A 22156-nucleotide genomic window follows, 5' to 3' on the forward strand; every position below is an offset into this window, starting at 1 on the left:
AGGTACCCACTAAACTTGAAATTGCAGTGTGGGCTGCTGAAGTGTTCTACTACTTCTCAACCTAAACTTTCTCCCTTAAAGTGGCCCTGAACCACTTCTCGGGCTTGGTGAGAAAACACGTTCTGCAGATAGTATATGCATGCAGCTGTGAACATTGTGGCCAAATTTCGCAGTGGTGTGCGACACGAGGAGTTCACAAGCAAAGCACAAAGTTGACCTCTCTCCAAATGCTTTCCTTTCAAACTGTTCCTTGCCCATTTCGAGGCTGTCAGCAGTGCCAGTCGCTGTCACATCTCGTCATAGAGCAGATTCCCATCGAGCGCTGCCATTAGCCCATAGTTGACATGAAGCCAGCAAGATGTTTTGATCAGTCTGTCTTTTCCTACTGTTACTTCATATATTGACACAATTAACTAAACAGGCTGAGCTAATTGGAAATCTGCGTTCTAAATTCAGATAATAATTGCGCACTTCCAGGAGAAACCATCTGTCTTGTCAACTCAGCCGCACCTGGCTGCGTGTTTCTATTTGCGCCCAAGCCCAGAGCCCAACCACTGGCACCGCTCGCGTGTACCATGTTTCTAGGTGGTTTCTTTCGCTGAGGGCGCTCGAACGCAATCATATGGTTCGCATGAATGCATGCTCTAGAAGTGTGTCTATGTGGCCGAGTGGTTACGATGCTCGCTTTCAGACCGAGGGTACGCAGGTTTGAATCCGGCTTCGGCTAGAAACGTTATTTTTTTTCTTAGTGTCACCATTTTCTTTTTTCCTCTCTGTTTGGCGGCGCGGTCGGTACGCGAAGCAGCGGTCGTTGGGGTGTTGCGGAGCGCAGCGTAGCAACACCACAAATTAAAAAATACTGCTCCAGTCAGGTAGACTGCTCCCTCTCTGATAGTGATATTATATTTGGATCATCAAAACAGTGATGCGTTTATTTAGGAATACCATCGAACCCTTAACAGCAGCCACAGTTGTGCCTAGTCGCCACCAGCCCAGCGTGTTTTCCGTTCCAACGGCGGCGGCTAGCACGGCCGGGCTCGACTGGTGCGCGCAAGTCGAGCCCGGCCGTGCGGCTAGAAATATGGTACGCACGAGCGGTGCATGGCAGCACCAGCGGTCGAGTGCTGGGCTTGAGCGCAAACCGCACACTCCACCCGGCCATGTAGGAATGAAACGTAATGCAGGCAAGACTCCGCCACTGGCGCTACCCCGCTCCTTTGGAACAGAGAATGTTGAGGGGAAATGTGAAAGGTAAACATTGCGCTCGTAATATATCCGCCTCATACTATGTCTTATTTTTTAATTCTTTTAGTACTATATTCCTTGGAAGCACATCCCTCTTTCCAAAGCGTGTTTAATGCTTCAAAAAAAGATGGTTCAGGGCCCCTTTAATTAAGTGTTACAATTAATATATTTGATCTTAACTAATAAACTTATTGAATATGTTGCATAAAATGTTTGCTGAAAACAGCTGCTACCAAGAACTGACCTACCTATTTATTTCAAAAATACCAGAAAACATCTGCCTGTTATAATATAGCAGCCATGTGAAGACAACAGGCAGTGAAGCCAATGATTCAAGCACCTCAGTTCCCTTTATTCTTTTTTGATATTTATACATATGTTCAAAGCAGTTAAAACTAAGAAACAGTTCCTAAGCTCTTTGTGTCTAAGTTATTCCTCCATTGGATATGTGGCAATGGTCCAATTGCAGCAACCTTGAATGTGAACATTGAAATGAAGCAGGCTTGCTCTTCATCTATCCGAAAGAGTAGAGTGGTATGTTGCCCAAATAAATGGCAGTTCTTAAATGTGCAAAATAACTCTTGTTGGATCATAGGAAATGTAGAAGCACTGTTTTTATCTGTTATGTTTTCAATTGTCTCCTCCCCTTGGTGCGCCATCCTACGAAGAGCGTATAGCAAATCTTGGTTTCTTTGCAGGCATCCTGATGAAACACGCTAGCCCAACATCCCAATGAAGCTCATCAAAACTGTTAAATTTAAATAACCCAAAGGCAACTTTAAAATTTTAAAAGGCCCATTGCTTCTGGCATTAACATCAATTTGCCTGAATTTTCCCACGTAAGTGAAAGGAAAGAATTTAATTTTACAGGACATTTTCATCAACTTCCACCTCTCCCCCATTAAATCCACTTGCATTGCTTGAAGGCCTGCTCATAGCACTAGTTGTTACAAGCCAAAGCATGCAGGAACCATGTTGCCATCATCTTTACAGTGGGTGCCTCATGAAGTGCCACAAAAATTTGCAGTAATCATAATAATTCCACTCAAGAAATTCAACTTCTCTGATCAAATGCAGGTCAAAGTACGCAATGCACACCTTAATAGCCATGTACATTATTCTGCTAAAAGTGTCCGTACACTAAACAGAAAATTTCCCGGTGTGTGCCTTGGGGAACGGAAGCAATTATTGAGAAGGGTGGCGTCTTCCATTTGGTCTTGCACTATACAGTTCTTGGCACTCTTACGTCGTTTTAGGTGACAAATTGTTTTGAATGCATGTATTACTAACTTACTGAGTAGCTGCGGAAGCTGATATTGAGATTTATCTCGTCGCGCTGTTTTGTAGGTGTTTTTAGCTTCTTTTGATCAATTATCACTGCTGTTTGACTTCCTTCGGAGCGATCACTGATAAAAAGATCTCTAAAAAACTTATCAGCGGTGAAAAGCATTCGCCAACTTTGGAGAAAGGTAAACACCTAAAAATTGGAAGCCTAACAACTTCTGATTGGTTGCACCTGTATATACAACATACCACCTTTGTCATAAAGGTTGTTTTACATAAAGTGGAACACACTAATGTAGTGTAATGTGTATTGATGATCACTTTTACAAAACCTGGTATTTATGGATATCCCTGTTGTTGACATGTCTTTTTGAATCTCAAAAAAAAAAAAAAAATGTGCAATTGTTTCATTTGTTTTGATGTCCTTGGTTAACTGCATTACCTTCTCATTGTACCATCTTAGTTATTTTACAGACCTCAATTGAAACTCAGATCTGAAAAATCCCAGTGCAGGCATGATGTGTGTTTAACACCTTCCAGGCACGGTATAATTTTTTAACTGCGCTAACACACACTGACAAGGACGAGGTAGACAAGACGTGCCTTGTCTTGTCTTGTCTACCTCGTCCTTGTCAGTGTGTGTTAGCGCAGTTAAAAAATTATACCATGCATGTCAACCAACTAGCCCGACTTGGAGCTCTACCTTCCAGGCACATTGTGGTAGAGTTGCTAGAAACGGCGCTTTAGAATACTGTGTCATTTCACTGCCAGCTGCAAGCATGACCACTTTCTGTTGCCTTTACACCCAGTGGGCAAAGTCTGCAGCAAGCACCGCCATGCAGCATGCAACTGACATGTAATGTACAACGTGGCCTTAAAATGGCACATGCTCTCCATCTCTGAGAATAAGGTACATGTGACCGCTAGTGTTTTGTCTGCTGTGCAGTGGTGGCAGTGGCCAGCACTACAGAAGCCTGTCTGGGTGTATGTCAATCTTGAAGGCCATGCACTGCATGGCCTCTCTTTTTTTGCTCAGCGAGTGCGGCAGCCAACAGAAAGGTGTCATGTTTAGGCTTCTAAGTGAAGGTCAAAAGCCGACAGTAATTTTGTAGCTTTGCCGGCAACTGTCACTCGATCTTCAGTTTCTGGCCTGTGCTCATACCTCCGGGTCTGTTACCCGAGCCATCCAGTGCTTTTTACTCATCACTTTGCAACCTGTATGCTGTTCACTTTTCAGCAATGTGTGACACATACTTAACATTCCGTCCATATGCAAGCACCCCCCCCCCCCCCCCCCCCCCCCCCAAGTTGTTATACAGCTTATTTTATACCGCATTGATAGTGTGCAGCTCTATACATTGAAATGGGCAGCTAGTGTACGAGCACTGTTTTTCGTAACTGTGCCTGTCCTTTTAGGCCCACTTCGTCCAGCACACATATTTTTATACATCTATACACGGAATAGTGCTAACGGATTTTAATATTTGTTACGAAGCTTCCCTTAGGATTTTTTTATAATCCGAGAGACCCCGTGATATATTTTTATGCATTTTATGTGCTTTTTCATTGTGGCATGAAAGAGCCTTTGGAACATTGTCTTCATGCAGTGCATTTTTGGCTGTATGGGGTGTGAATAGATAAGAGAGTGTACTGTTGCAATTATATCAAGGTGCCACATTGCTTCTTACTGTGCTGTCAACTTCCATAACTTTAATGCGATAGGACTGTGGTTGGACAGAATTGCAGAGTTGTTTAAATAGAAATGAATTACCCACAGTTGGAGTAACAGAAGTGTGCTGTCAGAGTATTGGTGCATTGATATTGGCTAGAAACTTAGCAAAATTGGACAAACAATACAAAATTGTTCACAAAGTCATTTTGCAATCTTGAAGCTTTCATGCAAAATATATACAAGTGGTTGCTGAAATGCAACAGTGTCTGTGTGTATGTAAACATGAAAATCAACTACTGTCAACAAAAGCATCTCATTGTAGAATGTCAGAATGAATAGATGCAAATACAACCTGTTCAACACTAGAATACTTGTCTTTATTTCTTCGTCTGTGCTGCTTGCTTTTCTCACGAACTTCACAACACAACAACTGTTAAAACTTCAAAAGCAAACAACGACACTGAAGCAATCGCAACGGGTTGAAATACGTTACATATGCTTTCGAGATCGGCAAATGCCCGTAACGGTAAGCTTTCTGCATGGCCTTGAAGGAAGTAAAAAAATGATACACGAATTGAGCCATGACTGTTCCTGGGCAAAAAGTGGCCAGTGAAGAGAAGTATAACATGTTCTATTCAGCAAAACACTGCACAGGCACGACAAAAGCTGCCTGGTCCCAACTTGGCAAAGACCTCAGCCAGTGCTCTGCAGACTCCGTCGCCCTCGGAAGAAATGCTGAATTGCCGCAAATGCTGCCCCAAACTTTGCAGGGATGGTGAGGCTGTCCTGTATCCAAGCAGGCAAAGCTTTCGTGACACTTTGTTTCTGGTAGCGTTGGTCGAGCAGTAGTATTACAGCATAGTCATCCTTGTGACGAATGGCTCGGCCAATTGACTGGTTCACTGCTTTCATGCAGACACTTTCATAGTACGCCTGACCTGCAGTGCGCCCATCATTTGTTCGTGAGTAGGTAGCAGTCAAGAATTCCATTTTGCTCATCATTTCTGGTGCTTTAGCATTAGGGAAGGGAAGGCCAACCATAACAACACAACGACCCATGTCATCAGAAAAATTTATGCCTTCGCTCATCTTTCCGCCTACTACTGAGAAGAGGATGGCTCCTGTCATGGGTTCTGAACCAGACGAAGCTTTGGCGCATTGGCTGTACCGTTCCAGAGTGCTTTCAAGCTCTGAAGTCTTCAAAGGTTCGTGAAAAATGTGCTTCTTCATGGCAAACTTTTCTAAAACGCCAGTTTCTTTCCACCTTTGTGAGACTGCACGTTCGTACTCGTACGATGGAAAGAAACACACAATGCCACCTGGGACGACCCTTGTCACATTCACAAGTACCCTTCCTAGTTCATCTATCATCTCGGGGTCCATTTTGTTCTTGTACGTAAATTCAAAGACTCTGTCTGTGGGTCCCTGGCCTAAAGCGATTACAGATAGATTTTCTTTGGCAACAACATGGCCACACGAGAAATGCATGATGCGTTCTGGAGACACTCCAGCAGGAATTAGGAGTTGGTCAACGAACTCGCTAGTAGGTTGCATTGTTCCTCCAGCCAAAATGATTGAATGTGCTTCAGATGCAATATCTCTGAAATTATTGGCAGGGCTGAGCAGCAAGTACTTCACAAATGAGTTTTCTGTGCATTTAGCCTTGTGCACCAATACTTGGCCATCATTGTGAGAGTATGCAAGTTCACGAATAAATTCCTGCACAGCTATCATAGGATTTCCAGACACAACAAAACTGTTCTCGGCCTGCTGTGAGGATGTCTCCTTTGTGGGCACCGACTGTTTTGAATTACATTTTTTCATGGAATTGATGAAGTTGGATAGCTTGACTGCTTGCATGTTTTCCGATTTTTTTGCTGCTGCTACAGTGGCTTTTTTTGCAAAGGAATTGACCTTGAGGGCAATTTGACTTTGTTCCAAGTAGTGCACCACCCTGAACAAATTAATTTGGTGTATTTCAGTGTGTACCACAAATGCAGCCACTGTACACATGGTAGAAACATCACTCTGCACAGACTCTTTGCCACCTCCAGTTAGGTAACGTATGAAGCACTTGAGTATGTAGAGGACCTGCTTAATGTACAATACATTCTTGGTGTTCATCCGAGCATGGTAGCGATTGAAGTATTCACTCAGCACACACTGGGCGTCCTTGAGGTTAGCAATCTTTAAATTCACACTGTGCAAGTCGCTGATAGTTTCCAGAAGATTGTGCGCCTCGTCAATGATCACAACACTGCCTTTCACGTCAAGCTTGCATGCTTCCCTTGTCGTTTTCTGCAAAAGTATATTGTATGGGATTAGCACAAGTTCTGCATCTGGTGTTGCATATCGTGATGAGTAGTATGGGCAGGTTTTATCCTTTCTTGCTTGATGAACCACTTCTTCAATGTCTCGTACTTCAGTTAGAATGTCCATTGCTAGGGACTCCATAGCCTGGGGCCTGTAAAAAGGGCATTTGCCCACTGTATTTGCCTTGGTTCGCTTGCGTTCAGGCGAAGCTGCTACCTTTGGCTTAGAGGAAGCTTTCTGCATGTCCAAGCAGCGATCATTTACTAATGACAGGTTACCTAGTTTCGTCACCACGTCATTGATACACAGATTCCCTCGAGATGCTAATGTCACAGTGCGAATACTATCGCTGTACACAGTTTTCTTCAGTTCTCTCACCAACTGTGTCAGCTGGGAATGTGTTCTGCTGCAATAAATTATTTTCGGTCCCGCCAAAGCTTCAGGAAAGTCGTCACCGTCATCACCACGAGCTGCGTCGTCATCACTGTCGTAGTCGTCAACGACGTCCTCTTGGTCGTCGTTTATTTCAGCCAGAAGTCGAGCAATTGATTCGGTTTCTTTGGTGATGTCATCAGCGCCTTGCGGTACACTTTTGGCTTTTGCATTTCGAGTACCAGATCGCCTCCTCGCGTCCTCTTTATGGTCTTCGAACTTTTTTTCCTTGTCCATGAGTGCTTCATACAGGCGTTCAACTTCCCGCAGTCGTTGGTTTGCTAGCATCTTCTGTGCACCTTTTGTCAACCAGTCGTCCCCAGCATCAATCGATGAGGCACTCTCCTTTCGTAACTCTGATAATTCTGTTTCCAACGAGGCCTTCTTTGATTGCTTGTACTCGCTCAACCACGCCAGCGCTCCACACAAAATGCTCAGAGATTTACCTGTACCCGTTGGGCTTTCGAAAACGCCGACTTTGCTTTCGCTGAGCGCTGTGTACAACGCTTTCATAAAAGCGCGCTGCACTGGGTACGGCTCGAAAGGAAAGTGAAAATCTACATCGTCAAGCTCCATAACAACTGTTATAACTTCAAAAGCAAACAACTACACTGAAGCAATCGCAACGGGTTGAAATACGTTACATATGCTTTCGAGATCGGCAAATGCCCGTAACGGTGCAGCAAAGACGCGCGAAAGTTCGCGGTGTCTGCGTGACGTCATAAAACGAAACAAGTGCGCCGCACGTTCTGCCACGACCGCTCGATCTTCTTTCATTAGGTAATCTCACAGAAGCTAGCTATTCAAGTTAAAACCTTGAAAATTTAATTAAACTGCTCATACTGTAGGAATTCTTTATTCTATGTATCTACTCTGACCGGTGCGACTGCGGACCTTGCTTGAGGTGTTATGTCGTGAGCCGTGGTGGTGTGGCGGTCGTGGTTGGTCGTGGCCGTCGTGGTCTGCTTTCTATCTGTGCTTGTGCTGAGACACCTCCGCCGCTGTGCATCGGCTACGATATTACATAGTTTTGCGGACTCTTAGGAAATCGTCTTGTGTAGTGCCGAGGAAGTCGCCCAAAATGTCTGATCTAATTATGATTTTGACGGGAGCTATCTCCCTTGTTACTGTCATTCTCATCGGCCTGCTTGTTTGGAGAGGCAGCACGTCAAGTGAGTTTCTTTTCGCGACACAGGCACATCACCAGCTCATCTGCTTGTCGCGTTGTGACGTGCATTGACACAAACAGGAACTGGGTGCTCTTGGGTATCGGAGTAACTTGTGTGTTTTGTCGTAGTCTGGGACCAGCTGTCGCCACTACCTGCGGTCTATTTGTTGTTGCTAATTGATTGTCCTTTAGCCAATCTCACTCGCGGGTAAATTTTGTAATGAGTATTCTTGCTTTTGTCACCTCTTTCGAGACGAGTTAGCGTTTTCCAGCGTGCAAAGTATATATTTCTTATCTCAATTAAAAGTGGGTTATGCCCTAAACAGAAACAGCACGAAGGACAAGTTCACAAGAGCTTGTCATGTTTCTTTCACTCGCTTCAGGATTCGCCCTTCGCACAGTTTTTATATCAACGGGAAACAGTCAAAGCGCTTAAGGGATTTTGGTAAAGTGATACTTCTGGGGTGAATGCCCCTAATAATATAAGGGATCTAATTCATTTTGTTTTGCCACTCTGCTTAGCCTAAGGATGATGACACATTTTAAATTTAATAAATGTGTGCCGAAGATCCTGTGGTACCAGCGCAAAGTACTGATGGACCTGTTAATGCATGAAGGCATGAGCACAGTATTCAGGGTGAAAATATTTTTGCAATGTCAGAAATAACTAGAATAGTAGTTCACGAGATATGCAGATATCACACGCAAAAACTTTGTGTCGTGCCTCCGCAACACTCTTTAATATGTATTTTGTGTACAAACATAATAGAACAGGGAACATGTACTGAAGCGTTTGCACCGCAAAGTTCACCTGAATATGGAGGGTGCATACAGCTTTTCACGTTCAATCTTGAAAGTGACCAAAGTGTGGCATCAGGAGTTTTGAGGCGTTGCTTGTCTGAAAGCCATGTTATACAAGTATAGGCTATGTAGTAGTTGTAGTAGTATTTATTTGGCTCAAGAAAGTGTCAGCTGTTGACAGGCGTTACGTTGATTCCAAGAGGGCCCACAGTGCCTCCCAAATGGAAAGGGTTGGAGGGAAAAAAAGAAAGGGTTCATGGTAGAGATGGTAGAGAAATTATGGCCTATGGATCTGGAAATGTGTGGCAACTTCATGGTAAAATGCACACTGAGAGGTTGCATCGATTGGACATGATAACATCATAGTAGCAGGCAGAGCTTGCCAGAGACATTGAACGGAGTTTAAAAATGAGTTTAAATGGCAGCAGGCTCTGGAAAGCTGGGGCTGCAGTCCACCAGTCTGGTTTCGGTGGAATGTTAGTGCAGGAGGATGAGAGGATCCGGACGATAGAAATGTTGCTGGGAAATCTACAGTTTATTTATTGTGAAAATCATAAAAATGCTTCAGCAGGCTGATAAGCGACTTTTCCTGCGGAACAAACATGTTTTATTTAAAATAGTTTTTCCTGAATAATAAACTGGTAATGTAAACTAGACATGAGGGTGACACATTTATATTTGCACATAATACAAAATAAAAAAGCTTTTTTTTTTTTTTTTTCAACATTTATAATTTAGGCAGGTACATGTACGTACGTCCCAAGACATGGTTCAAGAAAAATCAATGTTTTCAATTTCAATCTTATTGTTTCAATCCTGCATTTGTTTCGCTTTTATTTACCCAACAAAGACCAGTATATCATTTTTGATAAGCTAAATTTTACACCTCAAAATTCCGATTTAAGCACTGGAAACTTAATGAAAAGCCCACAGTAGCATTTCTGATACATTGGAAGGAGTTTTCAGTCACATTTTCCGACCATTGCGCTACCTTTCAGTAGTTGATAGTTGAATTTATGAACTAGGAGACAGTGGGACAATGAAGTGCCAGCTTGTTGCATGAAATGTCCACTTAACCAACACGTCAGGAAATACCCAGCCATCAAAGGGTTAAAATATTACCATAATAATAAATTTTTACCCAATCTTTTTTGGGAATGTACTCAAGACCAGAATTATGTAAATGTGAGCAAGTTGTTTTAATTTTCTTTGATACTCAGTGCCCGACAGGGCCTGTAAGGTGTTTTCTAAATAAAATAAATAAATAAAACAAATCGTGTTCTGGCTTTCTGGGGTTGACTTGTTAAAGTACTGCTTGAGAATAGTCATTTGGAATTCTGAAACATTATCGTGTGGTCATCAGCATAAATATTATAGAGGGGTAATTTTCACCATGGTTTTACCTGACCAGACGGTTTTTTATCATATGTTGGACTGCATTATAGCATGGTTTGTCACCTATATTTATAATTTCATTAATATAACAAGCAAGAAGATTCCCAAATTACTGCCCTGAGGAATGTTCATGTGCGTTTTAATGAAGACATGCTGTCATCTATTATGTTGCTCTGCATACTGTGCCCTAAGTGCAAGTTGTAAATGTCAGTGCATATCCTAGAGGAAGCGTTAGCTTGTGCCCAACTCTGATGCAGTCTATTCAAATACAGGTAAACCAATTTTAATTAAATTTGTTGCATGTGAGAGAGAAAGTTAAATTCTAATGACTGTTGGAAGGGAAATTTCGATTTAGGGCCTTTAGTTTTTTTTAAAGAATTTTCAAAAATTCGAAAGTTCAGAAAAAATGGAATCATGAAATTTACAAATTAATAGCTCTGCATCAAGAACAGCTATCACAGTTCTGTAAACGACATGCATTAGATTATTCAAAGTGGACAAATTCGATATGTCAATTTATATCTTACATGAATTCGTTACATTGTGTACAAGGGTTCTGCAAAAGCTGTATTTCCATTTTACTAAATTTTTTAAAATTCATGTGATATCATTTTTGATTGCTGAGTTAGAGTTGTAAACCTTATAGTTTCGTTTTCTAAAAATTTGCAATTTTGGCAATTTTTAATTTAAAAATTGACGACCTAAATCAAAAATTCAAAACCAATAGTCACTAGATTTAAGTTTTTCATTTAAATGCAACAAACTTGTCAAATTTGGTTCAGTGGTTGCCAAGAAAAACGAATTCTCCTTTTACATGTATTTAGATAGGAGCACCCGAGCTAAAGCTTCCTCTTAAGCTGTAAAGTTTTATTTTCAAATAAGTTGGTGTGTGATAAATGTTTAAATGCATCAGAAAACCATATATGCAAGCTACAAGTATTTTGTGTTTTTAAATGTTTTAAATGGTATGACAGGGACTTTTTATGCCAAATGACATATTAAAAACCAAAAATTATACATGATTAATAATTAGCTGAATTTGTCATTCTTTAATGCTATACATTTCGAGGTCTTTCTGACAGCATATTAGGGATCACATTAAATGCAGCATATTGTATGTAACATTATAGGTCTTTTCGATTTGGCTGCACTTTCTGGACCAGTTCTTGGGAGTGCAGTGCAGGGTTTCGCAACAAAATGATGGCCATGGATGCTTTTTTTTTTTCTTCCTGAAAAAGCTAATCAAAAGAAAAGCTTTTGAACTAAAGCAATTTAGTTTGTTGCAAGCCTTTACCAACATATCCTGATGAGGCATCTCACTTGTGCCCCGCCTCCTACAGCTAGGGTGACTCTTATAACCGAAGCGAGATATTACGTCCTTGCATCACAAATCAAGTAGGGCTGAGCCTGCAAGTCTAAACAGTACGAAAAGACGAGGGCAAAGAACACTTGCACACAGGACCAGCACTGTCATATGCTACCAATAGCTTGCACGACGCCTGCTCTTTTGAAGTAGCAAGTGCAGGAGAACCGTGAGCTCGTGCTGAATTGGGCTCCTGCACGAAGTTATATCAAAGAGCACAGTGCAGGCTCTGCACTGTCAAATTAGGCCAAAAATGCTGCACTCCCTGAACTGAGTGCAGGCAAATTTAAAAATACATATACAGTTAAATCTGGATATAGCGAAATTGACAAATTCCCAAAAAACTTTGTTATAAAGAGGATTTTGTTATATGCAGGTTCGGCACAAAAATTAGAAAAAGAAACGCTTACCGTATTTACTCGATTCTAACGCGCCCTCGATTGTAACGTGCAATGTTTTCCGTGACCAAAAGAGAGAAAAAAAAATCCTTTACATATCTTGCGTTTCTTCGTCGAAGCACTCATCCTTGGAATGTCGCACCAGGTACTGGATGCGTGGACGCGTGTTGCACAAGCGCGAGGTGTCGGAAACGAAGAGCGAGCGACACGATGGCGTCGTATAGTGTCACCAAGTGTCAGTTTAGTGAAGTGAAGTGCAGAGACTTGTGCAGGTAACCAAAGAGTAGCGCTGCCAGCGCGTTGAAAAAAAAAAACATTTTTTTTTTTTTTTCGGCAACATCAACTGGAAAAGAAGAGTGCCAGCTTGGTAGGCTGGGCCAGCTGCCTAGGTTTGAATGAAGGGAGGGGGAAAGGTCACGCCCGCGGCGGCAAGATCGCCGGGTCGAGGGATGCAGGCCCGCCTCGTGCACGCATGCACATGTGCGATCGCTCTCGCCTCGCAGTCGCTGTGAATTCGAGCGCACCAAGCGCGCCGCCGCCGCTTCGCATTTTGTCGTGGCGGAGAAGGTGCTTCCGGTTGCTGCTCGCGCAAAAATGACAAAATTTGGGGCGAAATGTCTAGGTTGTTGGCGGGGAAAATTTGTTATTTCGAGGGGGGGTCTCCCGCTGCCACTTCGTTATATCTACGAATTCGGTATATGGAGGTTCGTTATAAGCAGGTTTAACTGTACGGGTGATAAGTTTTCAGGAATTTTTAAAAATTGCCTGTGGCAGGCAGTGTAATTCTTGTCCTCGAGCTGGATTAATTGAAGAAGCTCACATTACTAGCATGAGAAATTGAAACATTAATCTAATTAAAAAATCACTAATTATTTCCTAATTAATTGTTACGGCTCATGTTGCAATTTATGAATTGTAACCGGTGAGTTTGCAATACGTATCCACTTGAAATGAATCTCCAAGATGACACCACTTTTGAGATATTTCGCAAAATGTACGACAAAATATGTGGGCGTTCCAATTACTTGTGCTTCGATGCATACAAGAGTGTTAAAAAGTAAGTGGAACAACAGTTTTAAAAAATTAATTCTGGGGTATTGTGTGCCAAATCCATGATCTGATCATGAGGCATGCCATAGGGGGGGACTCAGGATTAATTTTGACTACATGGGGATCTTTAATGTGCCCCCAATGCACGGGACATGGGTGATTTTGCATTTCGCCCCCATAGAAATGCGGCCGCCTTAGCCGGGATTTGATCCCGCGACCTCATGCTTAGCAGTGCGTTTTTATGGCTAGTTTGATGGCGCATATCACCAAACTGGTGTCATTCTGCAAATTCATTCCAAGTGGATACGCCTTGCAAACTCACTGGCTACAATTTGTAAATTTCAGTGTGTGCTGTAAAGTAATTATTTAAAAAGTTAATTGGACATTTTTTTAATATTTAGTTGAATATGAGTTTGGATTTGTCATGCACCTCTCTGCGTGTCTCTGAATAATCCAGCTCAAGGACTGGAATTGTGTTATCTGCAACAGGCAATTTTTTTAAATTCCAGAAAACCTAAAAGTTATCACCCTGTATATTGCTAATATATCACTAACCCACTTGAGTGGCTCTGTGGCTGCCTGCTGCTGAATACAAGGCCATGAGTTCGATTTCTGGCTAGAGTGGCCCCATTTTGGTGGGTGTGGAATGCAAAAATGTTCAGGTATTGAGATTTTGGTGCTCATTAAAGAAAACTTCGAGTGGTCAGAATTAATCCAGAGCACTCCACTATGATATCTCGTAGCCCTAGTGCAGCTTTTGGATGTTAAACTTTAGAGGTAGCAGGCCAGAGGGTCTCTTCTAGCCAACCTCTCCTCCATCCTGCTCATTAGAGGAACACTGTTCACGTTCTCATTTCTTTGCAATAAATAACGGTTCAAACTCTAAATGCTTGAAGATATGCTGGTGAGTGTCAGAGTGACATAAATAATTTATTATAATACAAGTTTCCATAAACCAGTTTTTGTACTCGAGCGGTGTTTGTATCTTGACATCACGGTATCCTGGCTTGCTCCGTTGCTACAATCACTGCAGCTACCACATGCGAGCAGAGCCAGAAAAGTTGTGTGCAGCGCTCTTGAGCTACATCAGGATGCCTAGCTTCATAGCTACATGTCAAAGAATTTGTCTCTGTGTCATGACATTATGATAATAATATCAATAATGCCAGGTCCAGAATTTCAAGACCAACTTAAGCATCATATTATAATATTATGTTTCCTAACCTTCGTGATTGCTAAGTGTCATCCTTTTAATCTGAGAAGCACGCGGTGAAGCTAAAACAACTTCAAAAACATGTGATTAGTACTTTAAAACCTCTCTCTCCAGACATGGAACTCAATCAATAGAGGTATAACTGATTTTGTGGTATAGACAGTACGTTAACCATGGAGCTGTATACTTACAGCGTGAGTTAATCGGAATGATACTGAAGTCTGCAATCATATGTCCATATACCTTTGCATTTGTCTTCTTACTTGAGAAAGCTGCAACATTGTATGGAAAACCAACAATGGGCAGGTGAAATCCTTATCCTTGTTGTAGATGAAGAAGCAGCAATGAACACCAGCCCCCTTATCTTTTTTTGTAGGTGACAAGGAACCTCAGGCTCGAGCGGTACCTATAAACAGGGAAGGAGGTGCACCTGCAGGAATACGGCGGCCACGGCGAAATGTGCGGGCAAGGATGGGAGCTGGTCGGCAACTTAATGATGGTAAGCTTCAGGCAACCAGAAACAAAACTAGTGTGATTGTGTGCATTTTGAGTGAATTTCAATTTTTCTTTTCTTTTTTTTTCTTTTTCTAGATGATGATGATGATGAAGATGACGAAATGCTGGAAGACATGGTAGCAATGCCGGAAGGAAAGATTGGAGCTAAAAAACGCAAGAAGCTTGAACTGAAGGCTGAGAAACGGGCGCAGAGGGAGGTATGTTGACGGAATGTACGAAATGGACATGTTGATATTCTATACTTAAATTGAACAATGCGAGCAGAGGACAAGGATGGATGAGACAGCGCATCATCCTGTCTCGTCTGTCCTTGTCCTCTGCTCGTGCTGCTCAATGTCAGACAGGAGGCACATTGCTGCACTATGCATCCTAAGCATGGCTTCAGCTCTTGTTATTTTTAACTCATAAGGAGCACGGATGTTTGTCTGAAATATACAACACTGAAATAAATGTAAGTCTAGGACACGATTATGGGTTATTTTGTAAACATATAAATACATGAAACAATTTTATGGATTTGCAGTAGTGATCAACTGTCCACCATTGGGTTCCGCAAAAGACAGAGCCATGCACAATGCAGATCCTGATTACCAGATATGTGAACATCATTAGCATTATCTCATAGTGGTGCCTGTAGGGGGCAGCTTTGCATATGAGTAGACGCAAAAAGAACTTGACTTAATAGAGATCCAGCAGCATGCACCTTGAGAGTCATGCTCAATGTCTTCCTTGAAACCAGCCATACATGGTTGACTGTGGAGCTATGATTGGATTTATCTTATTTGTTTGTAAATAAGTGTGTTGTGCTTCCACTCAAGAATGTGATGCACAATGCTTTCTGTGAAACTTCGCCATACTACATGTTTGACACCATACATGTTTGACGGGTTTGAGAACTTTGCGATTGTATTGAATTTACCTGATTTGTTCGTGAATAGGTGTGTCATGCATAACAGGAAATACAACACTTCCTTTTGAATTTTTTGTTAATAATAAATGGGGAACTCTATTCGGCTCACAAACGTACACCATAGCCTGAATATCAGAAGTGGTCACCAGTCACCTTATGAAACTTCTCTCATCTGCTGTTTTTGGCTGCATTTCTCTTTCCTGGGAAGCCCGAAATGCTTGAAATACCAGACGGGTTTGTTTGCATTAAGCGGCTTCGAAATGCCTTGAATGCATATGCATACCAGCACACCACAATTTGGTGTTCATACATCAGGTTGGTTTGCAAAACAAAATGCAGGAGCCCTAGGCAACGTTGGCATCTGTGCCCAAAACAGTTTTTGTAGTCAGCAGAAACACAGCTTGACTCATCTACACTTTAAGACAGTCAGCTTGTTCCACCTTACCAATATGCTGTTTTTCAGAAGGATCGAATGACGTCTTGAGGGGGCAGTGCTATGATTGATATAACCAGTTTTATTATGTGTCAGCAGCTGTGCCATCCAGCACAGGCAGTTGGTCATACCTTGTTCTCTGCTATACCCCAAATTGGTTGCTTGTCCGGCACTGCACCATCCCCGCAGGCATAGCATCCTCTGAACACAGTGCCATTCACCTATCGACATTTCTTTCCCTTCCTCCTTGCGGGCGACATGCAAGGCTCTTTCTACAGCTGACATGAACTGAACTGAGGTATATTGCTGCATTTTGTGTGACTGCTTTGTCAAAAGGCTCAAAAGTGCTACTGGTTAAATGTCTTGCTTTAACATGCAGCCTTAGAGTTTAATTGTTCACCTATTCATGCTTCAGTGAAGAAGTTTCTGACCAGCTGTTTTGCGTTGCTTGTGCTGCTTGGAATATTCCGAATCCTAAGTGTTAGAAATACAACAGAATACGTTGACGTGATTATTTTATTGTTTAGTTTACACATAACATGTGCTGATGGGGTTCACATGCCAGACTCCTCCATGCAGCCATTTATTTACTTGCTTGCTTGTCTGTCTGTCTGTTTGTTTGTTTATTTATTTATTTATTTATTTATTTGTAGTAGTAATAGATACTCCTGGTGCCTGAAGGCATTACGGAGAGGAGTGATCAGCATAACATATCATTTGCTGCATTTTTAAAAGCAGCACAGTCTTGGGCTACAGCGACAGAGGCAGGAAGGGGACAGATTGATTGTAAACAGACAACACTATGGTTTTTCTTTGTTGCCAGAGGGATTTGGAGGACCGGGAAGAGCGCCGCCAAAAGCAGGCAATTGATGAAGAGCGAAGAAAGCAGGAAGAGCAGCGAGAAAAGGAGCTTGAGGCTGAACGTGTGAGTAGACTTACATTTTCATGGGTCAACACACATGGCAAGCTGTTGTGTACAGCTCTGGTATCTGAGAGGTATATGAATGAGGGGGTATTTTTACTTCGAGTCAACATTAGTATTGTATGTTTACATTTCTGATATGACCAGCCTGTCATAACTGGTCCTCTTTTTTTGTTAAGACCAGTCTGTGTGTTACTCTGTTATAATATAAAAAGGACCAGCAATGATAGAAAGCATAATAGAATAAAACATGTCCCTTTGGGGCACTGCATGTACAATGTACACGCCAAAATAACACCTCGAAATCTGGAGCACTAATGAAAGTGATTGGGGGTGTTCAAAATAGCTTCTTGTGTATCTTGAGACAATTCTGAATTGAAACTTTTAGTCACCAACCATATAAGCAAAAAGATTTGCAAGATAGACACATATACGTGTTTGCTGCAACAAATGTACATCAGCTGGTAGGGTATTCTCTTTTCTCTTTTTAATAGCAGCAATTTCCACAGATGCAATTTCTGATGTGGCTCATTGTCTTTCAAGCAAAATTGTGGGTTAAATAGTAAATATTGTTCCCACACCTCAAGTATTTTTGAGAGTTCTAACATGCCGTCAATATTTGAGGATGCGACAAAAGTGGCAGAAAAAATTTAAGATTCTTAATCTGTTCTGCTGCTGTATATCTTTATTGGTGCTGAAGGTGAAATAAATCTGTCAGAAATCAATTTTCAACAAACGAAATTTTTTGCCACGTGAAGAGTACACAATAGACTTCCGTTAATTTGACTCCAGTTAATTCGATTTTTTGGTTAATTCGATCCCAACTGGAGGTAAGGGCAAATGCCCACACATTTCTATGGGACTAAACTTTCATTACTTCGATCCTGAAATTCGGCTTTGCTAGATAATTTGAACTTGGCTGGTCACCACACACACACTCGACCCCTATGGTGACTTCAGTGTTGACTTAAATAGCAACAGCGTCTCGGCAGTGCTTAGGGTACAGGGAATGCGTCAAACAAGTGTCGTCATCCATAGAAAACACTTATTTTTGGCCTGCCTCAGGAAGATTTTTATGCAAAAACAGTAGCTCACAATAAATCATTACAGTATTTATCCGATTCTAATGTGCATCTTTTTATTTTTTCAAGAAAATTCGTCCAAACGTTGCTTGGGTGGTGCTAACTGATACAAAACCAAAACCGCATTCGTATGCTTTATTGCATGACGGGGCTGTATTGCAGCAAAGCTAACTTTAGGAAACCCAGCCGTCATTGTTCAACACATGATAAACCCTTGGCCATTTTTCTTGCTAAAAATTTGACTACACATGACATTTCAAATTTCTTTAGGAGCTTTATTCTCATTTCTATGTTACCTTTGTATTTTGGACACATAGAAAGCTGACACGCGTTTGATTCGGGAGTGTGTTGGAATTGGGCAAATACTGCCAAATGAATGAGCGGTGTATTTCGGTGTTTTTTCTGTATTTTGTTTAATTTGACCAGCTCGATAATGCGACCAAGTTTGGCACTGCCGCCCAGGTCAAATTAACAGAAGTCTACTGTATACCAAGCTCTGCAAGTAGGCCTTCTCCAGACAACTCGAATGTCGCAATGAAAACAATGATGCATGAGCTCAAAGCAGGCTCAAACTAGGAAATGTATTCATGTATGCTGCTCTTCACTTCTTGTTCTCAATGTGCTAGTCCCAACTTGCTGCCTTCGTTTTAAGATCCATCATCTTAGTGCCTGCATTTGAGTCACAAAGCAGTGGCAATCCTGAGGGCTGTGTTCTTGCTTATGAAAATCACCACCAATTTAGCCGTCATAAATTCCAGCACTCGGTCTCCTGTGCCAAAAAGTTTCTGCTTGAGGATCTCTTCTGCTCTAGCATGAGCTAGATACGCTTCGTAGTGTTCTACTTCACATTGTATTTACAAAAGCCTCTATGTGTTCTTTAATCTAAAGACAGGAACCTTTCCTAATCAGTCTTTAGTGTAGAAGAATCGGTGACTGGGTTGGAAGTTGACAGGTGTACCTTATTGGCTAATTCAAGCAAGAATCTGTGATTAATACCAGTGATTTTGGCACAGCTTTACGTCCAAAGCACAGCTTCATGTCCAAAGATTGGCCGTACTTGGCACATGTTTTGAACTGGTCACATTAAAAGGCAACTTTAATTATTCATTGTGCCCTTGAGGAATTGAGGCTGTATAACCTAATTACTGAGTCGAAAGCTACCCATCAAATACATAGAAACAAGATAACAAGCTTGTGTCATTACTGCTTTAAGCAAATCGGGAACCTGTTGTTGTTGACATGGTTATTTAGACTATGTCTGTGTTGATTATAGCCATATATGATTATTGATTGGTCTCCTATCTTGAGAGAGTGCCTTGGCAACAAGTTATTGGCAATGCCAGAAGAACTATGGCTTCATTGCCATCCATTGCTTGAAGTCCTTTGTACCTGTGTATAGCATGAAACATGAGTGTTCCAAAAGCATCTATCTGACCTTGTTTCAGGAAGCAGAAGAAAAGCGGCTAAAGGAGGAGAAGGAAAAACAGGAATTGGAGGAATATCTCAAGTTGAAAGAAGCATTCTCAGTTGAAGGCGAGGGATTTGATGCTGCAACTGAAGAAGAGGTAAGTAGCTAGCGTCACCTGAGAAATACTCTTACTTGTAGCGAGGGGCATCTCCCATCTTGGGTAACAGATGACAAGCACTTTAACTGTGCATGCTTTTCTGCAACAATACTTGTGTACTACCAGGTCAGAATAAAATTCAATTGGGATAAAACTGTTGCCAGAACACTTTTTTTCTGCATCCATTCTCACTAATAATGTACAGCACTGGCATGGTTCACTTCACTGTCACCAGAACACTTTTTTTCTGTGTCCATTCTCACTAATAATGTGCAGCACTCGCATGGTTCATTTTACTGTCACCAGAACACTTTTTTTCTGCATTCATTCTCGCTAATAATATGCAACACTGGCATGGTTCATTTTACTGTCACCAGAACACTTTTTTTCTGCATTCATTCTCGCTAATAATATGCAACACTGCCATGGTTCATTTTCAGCTGCATAGTTTTGACGCTGCAAAATGTTTATTGACTGGCTACATATCGAAACAGTGTGACATTTTTAAGTTAATTAGGCATGAGAGGTGTTCCAGTCAGCCTTTTTTTCCGTTCTTTTTTCATTCTGGACTGACAACACATTGCACATCACCACAGAATTTTGTGTCAACTGCGCCTTTTCATTTAGACAGGTTTAGAGAATCACACCTGTACTGGTAAAGGAAAGCTCAATTCTGCATAGTTTCTGTGCCCTTGCTAATAGACATTATGGGCATCCTTGCTATGCCATGCATGCAGCTATGTACTATCGACCAAAAAAGTTTACGAACCACAGACTTGAACCTGAGGGAGCATTCGGCTCCTCTGGGCCAGAGTTTCTCTGGACCAAGTAAAGTACTTGTCACCGTCACGGGATCTGAGAAACGCTAAATATCTGAGCAGCCTTTAAAAGTAGCCAGTAAAACTGTACATCACAATGTTGTTCGCATATACCAGTAGAGGCTGGAAATGGGAATACCGGGCTTCGTTTTGAGGCTGCGGAGATATTCAGCTTTTTGTCAGATCCCTTGATCCGTAAACTTTGGTTGATAGTACATTGTGTAAAACATTTAGACACGCACTTCAGTTTTTCTTGAAGCAGCTAAATACCAATGCAAGAAAACAACCCCCTCTATCAACCACTAAACTTTCTTTTATATGGCATAAACTTGTTGATCGTTTCAGAGCTCATGAACCATTTGTAACTTCTTAATGGTACATGTTCCTGAGAAGAAGGAGCGATGAAATGACTGAAATGAAATATCATAAGAGGCCAACAAACATTAACACCAAGGACAACATAGGGGAAGTTACTTGTACTTACAAATTGAATTTAAAAAATTAACCCAGGGTTAGTTCTAGTTGTAAAAAACATAAATACCCCAGAAAGTGGATGGGAAAACGGTTCCGCGGTAGCTCAATGGTGAGAGCATCGCACGCGTAATGCGAAGACGTGGGTTCGTTCTCCACCAGCTGACAGTTGTTTTTTCATCCATTTTCATTTCCATTAATTTATCATTTCTTCAATTCAATTAGTAAGTACAAGTAATTTCCCCTTTGTTGTCCTTGGTGTTAATGTTTGTTGGCTTCTTATGATATGATTAATAAAAATCGGGCCCCTCGGTTCCCTTTCTTCTCGTGCACTTAATGCAGTCAGTAATAGGAAGTGTACAACTCTAGATCCAGATCTGCAATTATGAGGTCCTAATAGGAAGATGGTCTATCATAAAGTATTCCTGAATCAATTATTAAAGGAAAGAATGAAACTCACTGGCCCAATTGCAACACGTACCAGCAGATCAGCTAAAAATCAGTAAATCAGCTTACTAGAAGTGTGCCTATAAATTGGTGCTTTTTTTTTTCTAAAATATATTCACTAATAATATGCTGGATAAATTATTGCTAGTGTTATTTCCTATTGTTCCTGACTGAATTTTTGTTTTTTTCTCTACAGGCTCAAAACAAGCTACAAGAATTTCTTGACCATATAAAGGTGGGAAGGCTCAGTTTGTTTTTCCTTCTGTTTGTGCTACAGTAGAACCCCGCTGTTACGTTCCCGGGTGCTGCGTTTTCCCGGCTGTTACGTCGTTTTCGGCCGGTCCCGGCACAGCTCCCTTAGAACCCAATGCATTGGTAACCCTGCTGATACGTCGCAACTGTGGAACCGTTCCCGCATCATACGTTGCGAACTGCCACGCCGCGCCGGCCCGAGCGGCCATTTTGACTTTTCATGTTGCTTGGCTTGGTTGCGTCACGATGGCATTGGCCGCCCAAAGTGCCGGGGGCACTTTGGGCGGCCAATGTATTTTCGTATTTTCCGTATTTCGTATTTTCGGTTTCCGCCAGTAAAAGTATGGCCCTTGAGATCCGCATTTGCTATCTAAAGATGGTGTCTATGACGCGTTGCGCTCCTAAA

The 22156-nt window shown here is 41.7% G+C and overlaps 2 protein-coding genes across 2 annotated transcripts in view; one reads left to right on the top strand and one right to left on the bottom strand.

The window, feature by feature from the left end:
- Positions 1 to 4564: 4564 nt before the first annotated feature.
- Positions 4565 to 7644, bottom strand: LOC119457645 (ATP-dependent DNA helicase DDX11). The gene has a single exon (XM_037719281.2). The coding sequence runs from the start codon at positions 7520 to 7522 to the stop codon at positions 4895 to 4897; it is 2628 nt and encodes an 875-aa protein (XP_037575209.1). The 5' UTR covers positions 7523 to 7644; the 3' UTR covers positions 4565 to 4894.
- Positions 7645 to 7848: 204 nt separating this feature from the next.
- Positions 7849 to 22156, top strand: part of LOC119457664 (DDRGK domain-containing protein 1) — a 29841-nt gene continuing 15533 nt past the window's right edge. The window contains exons 1-6 of the mRNA XM_037719304.2: positions 7849 to 8118; positions 14711 to 14833; positions 14926 to 15047; positions 17017 to 17118; positions 19643 to 19762; positions 21695 to 21733. Coding sequence (XP_037575232.1) covers positions 8028 to 8118; positions 14711 to 14833; positions 14926 to 15047; positions 17017 to 17118; positions 19643 to 19762; positions 21695 to 21733 — 597 coding nt within the window. The 5' untranslated portion in view covers positions 7849 to 8027. The remainder of the gene's footprint in view (positions 8119 to 14710; positions 14834 to 14925; positions 15048 to 17016; positions 17119 to 19642; positions 19763 to 21694; positions 21734 to 22156) is intronic.

The sequence above is a fragment of the Dermacentor silvarum genome, chromosome 1 (assembly GCF_013339745.2).
Source record: "Dermacentor silvarum isolate Dsil-2018 chromosome 1, BIME_Dsil_1.4, whole genome shotgun sequence".
Taxonomy (NCBI): Eukaryota; Metazoa; Arthropoda; class Arachnida; order Ixodida; family Ixodidae; genus Dermacentor; species Dermacentor silvarum.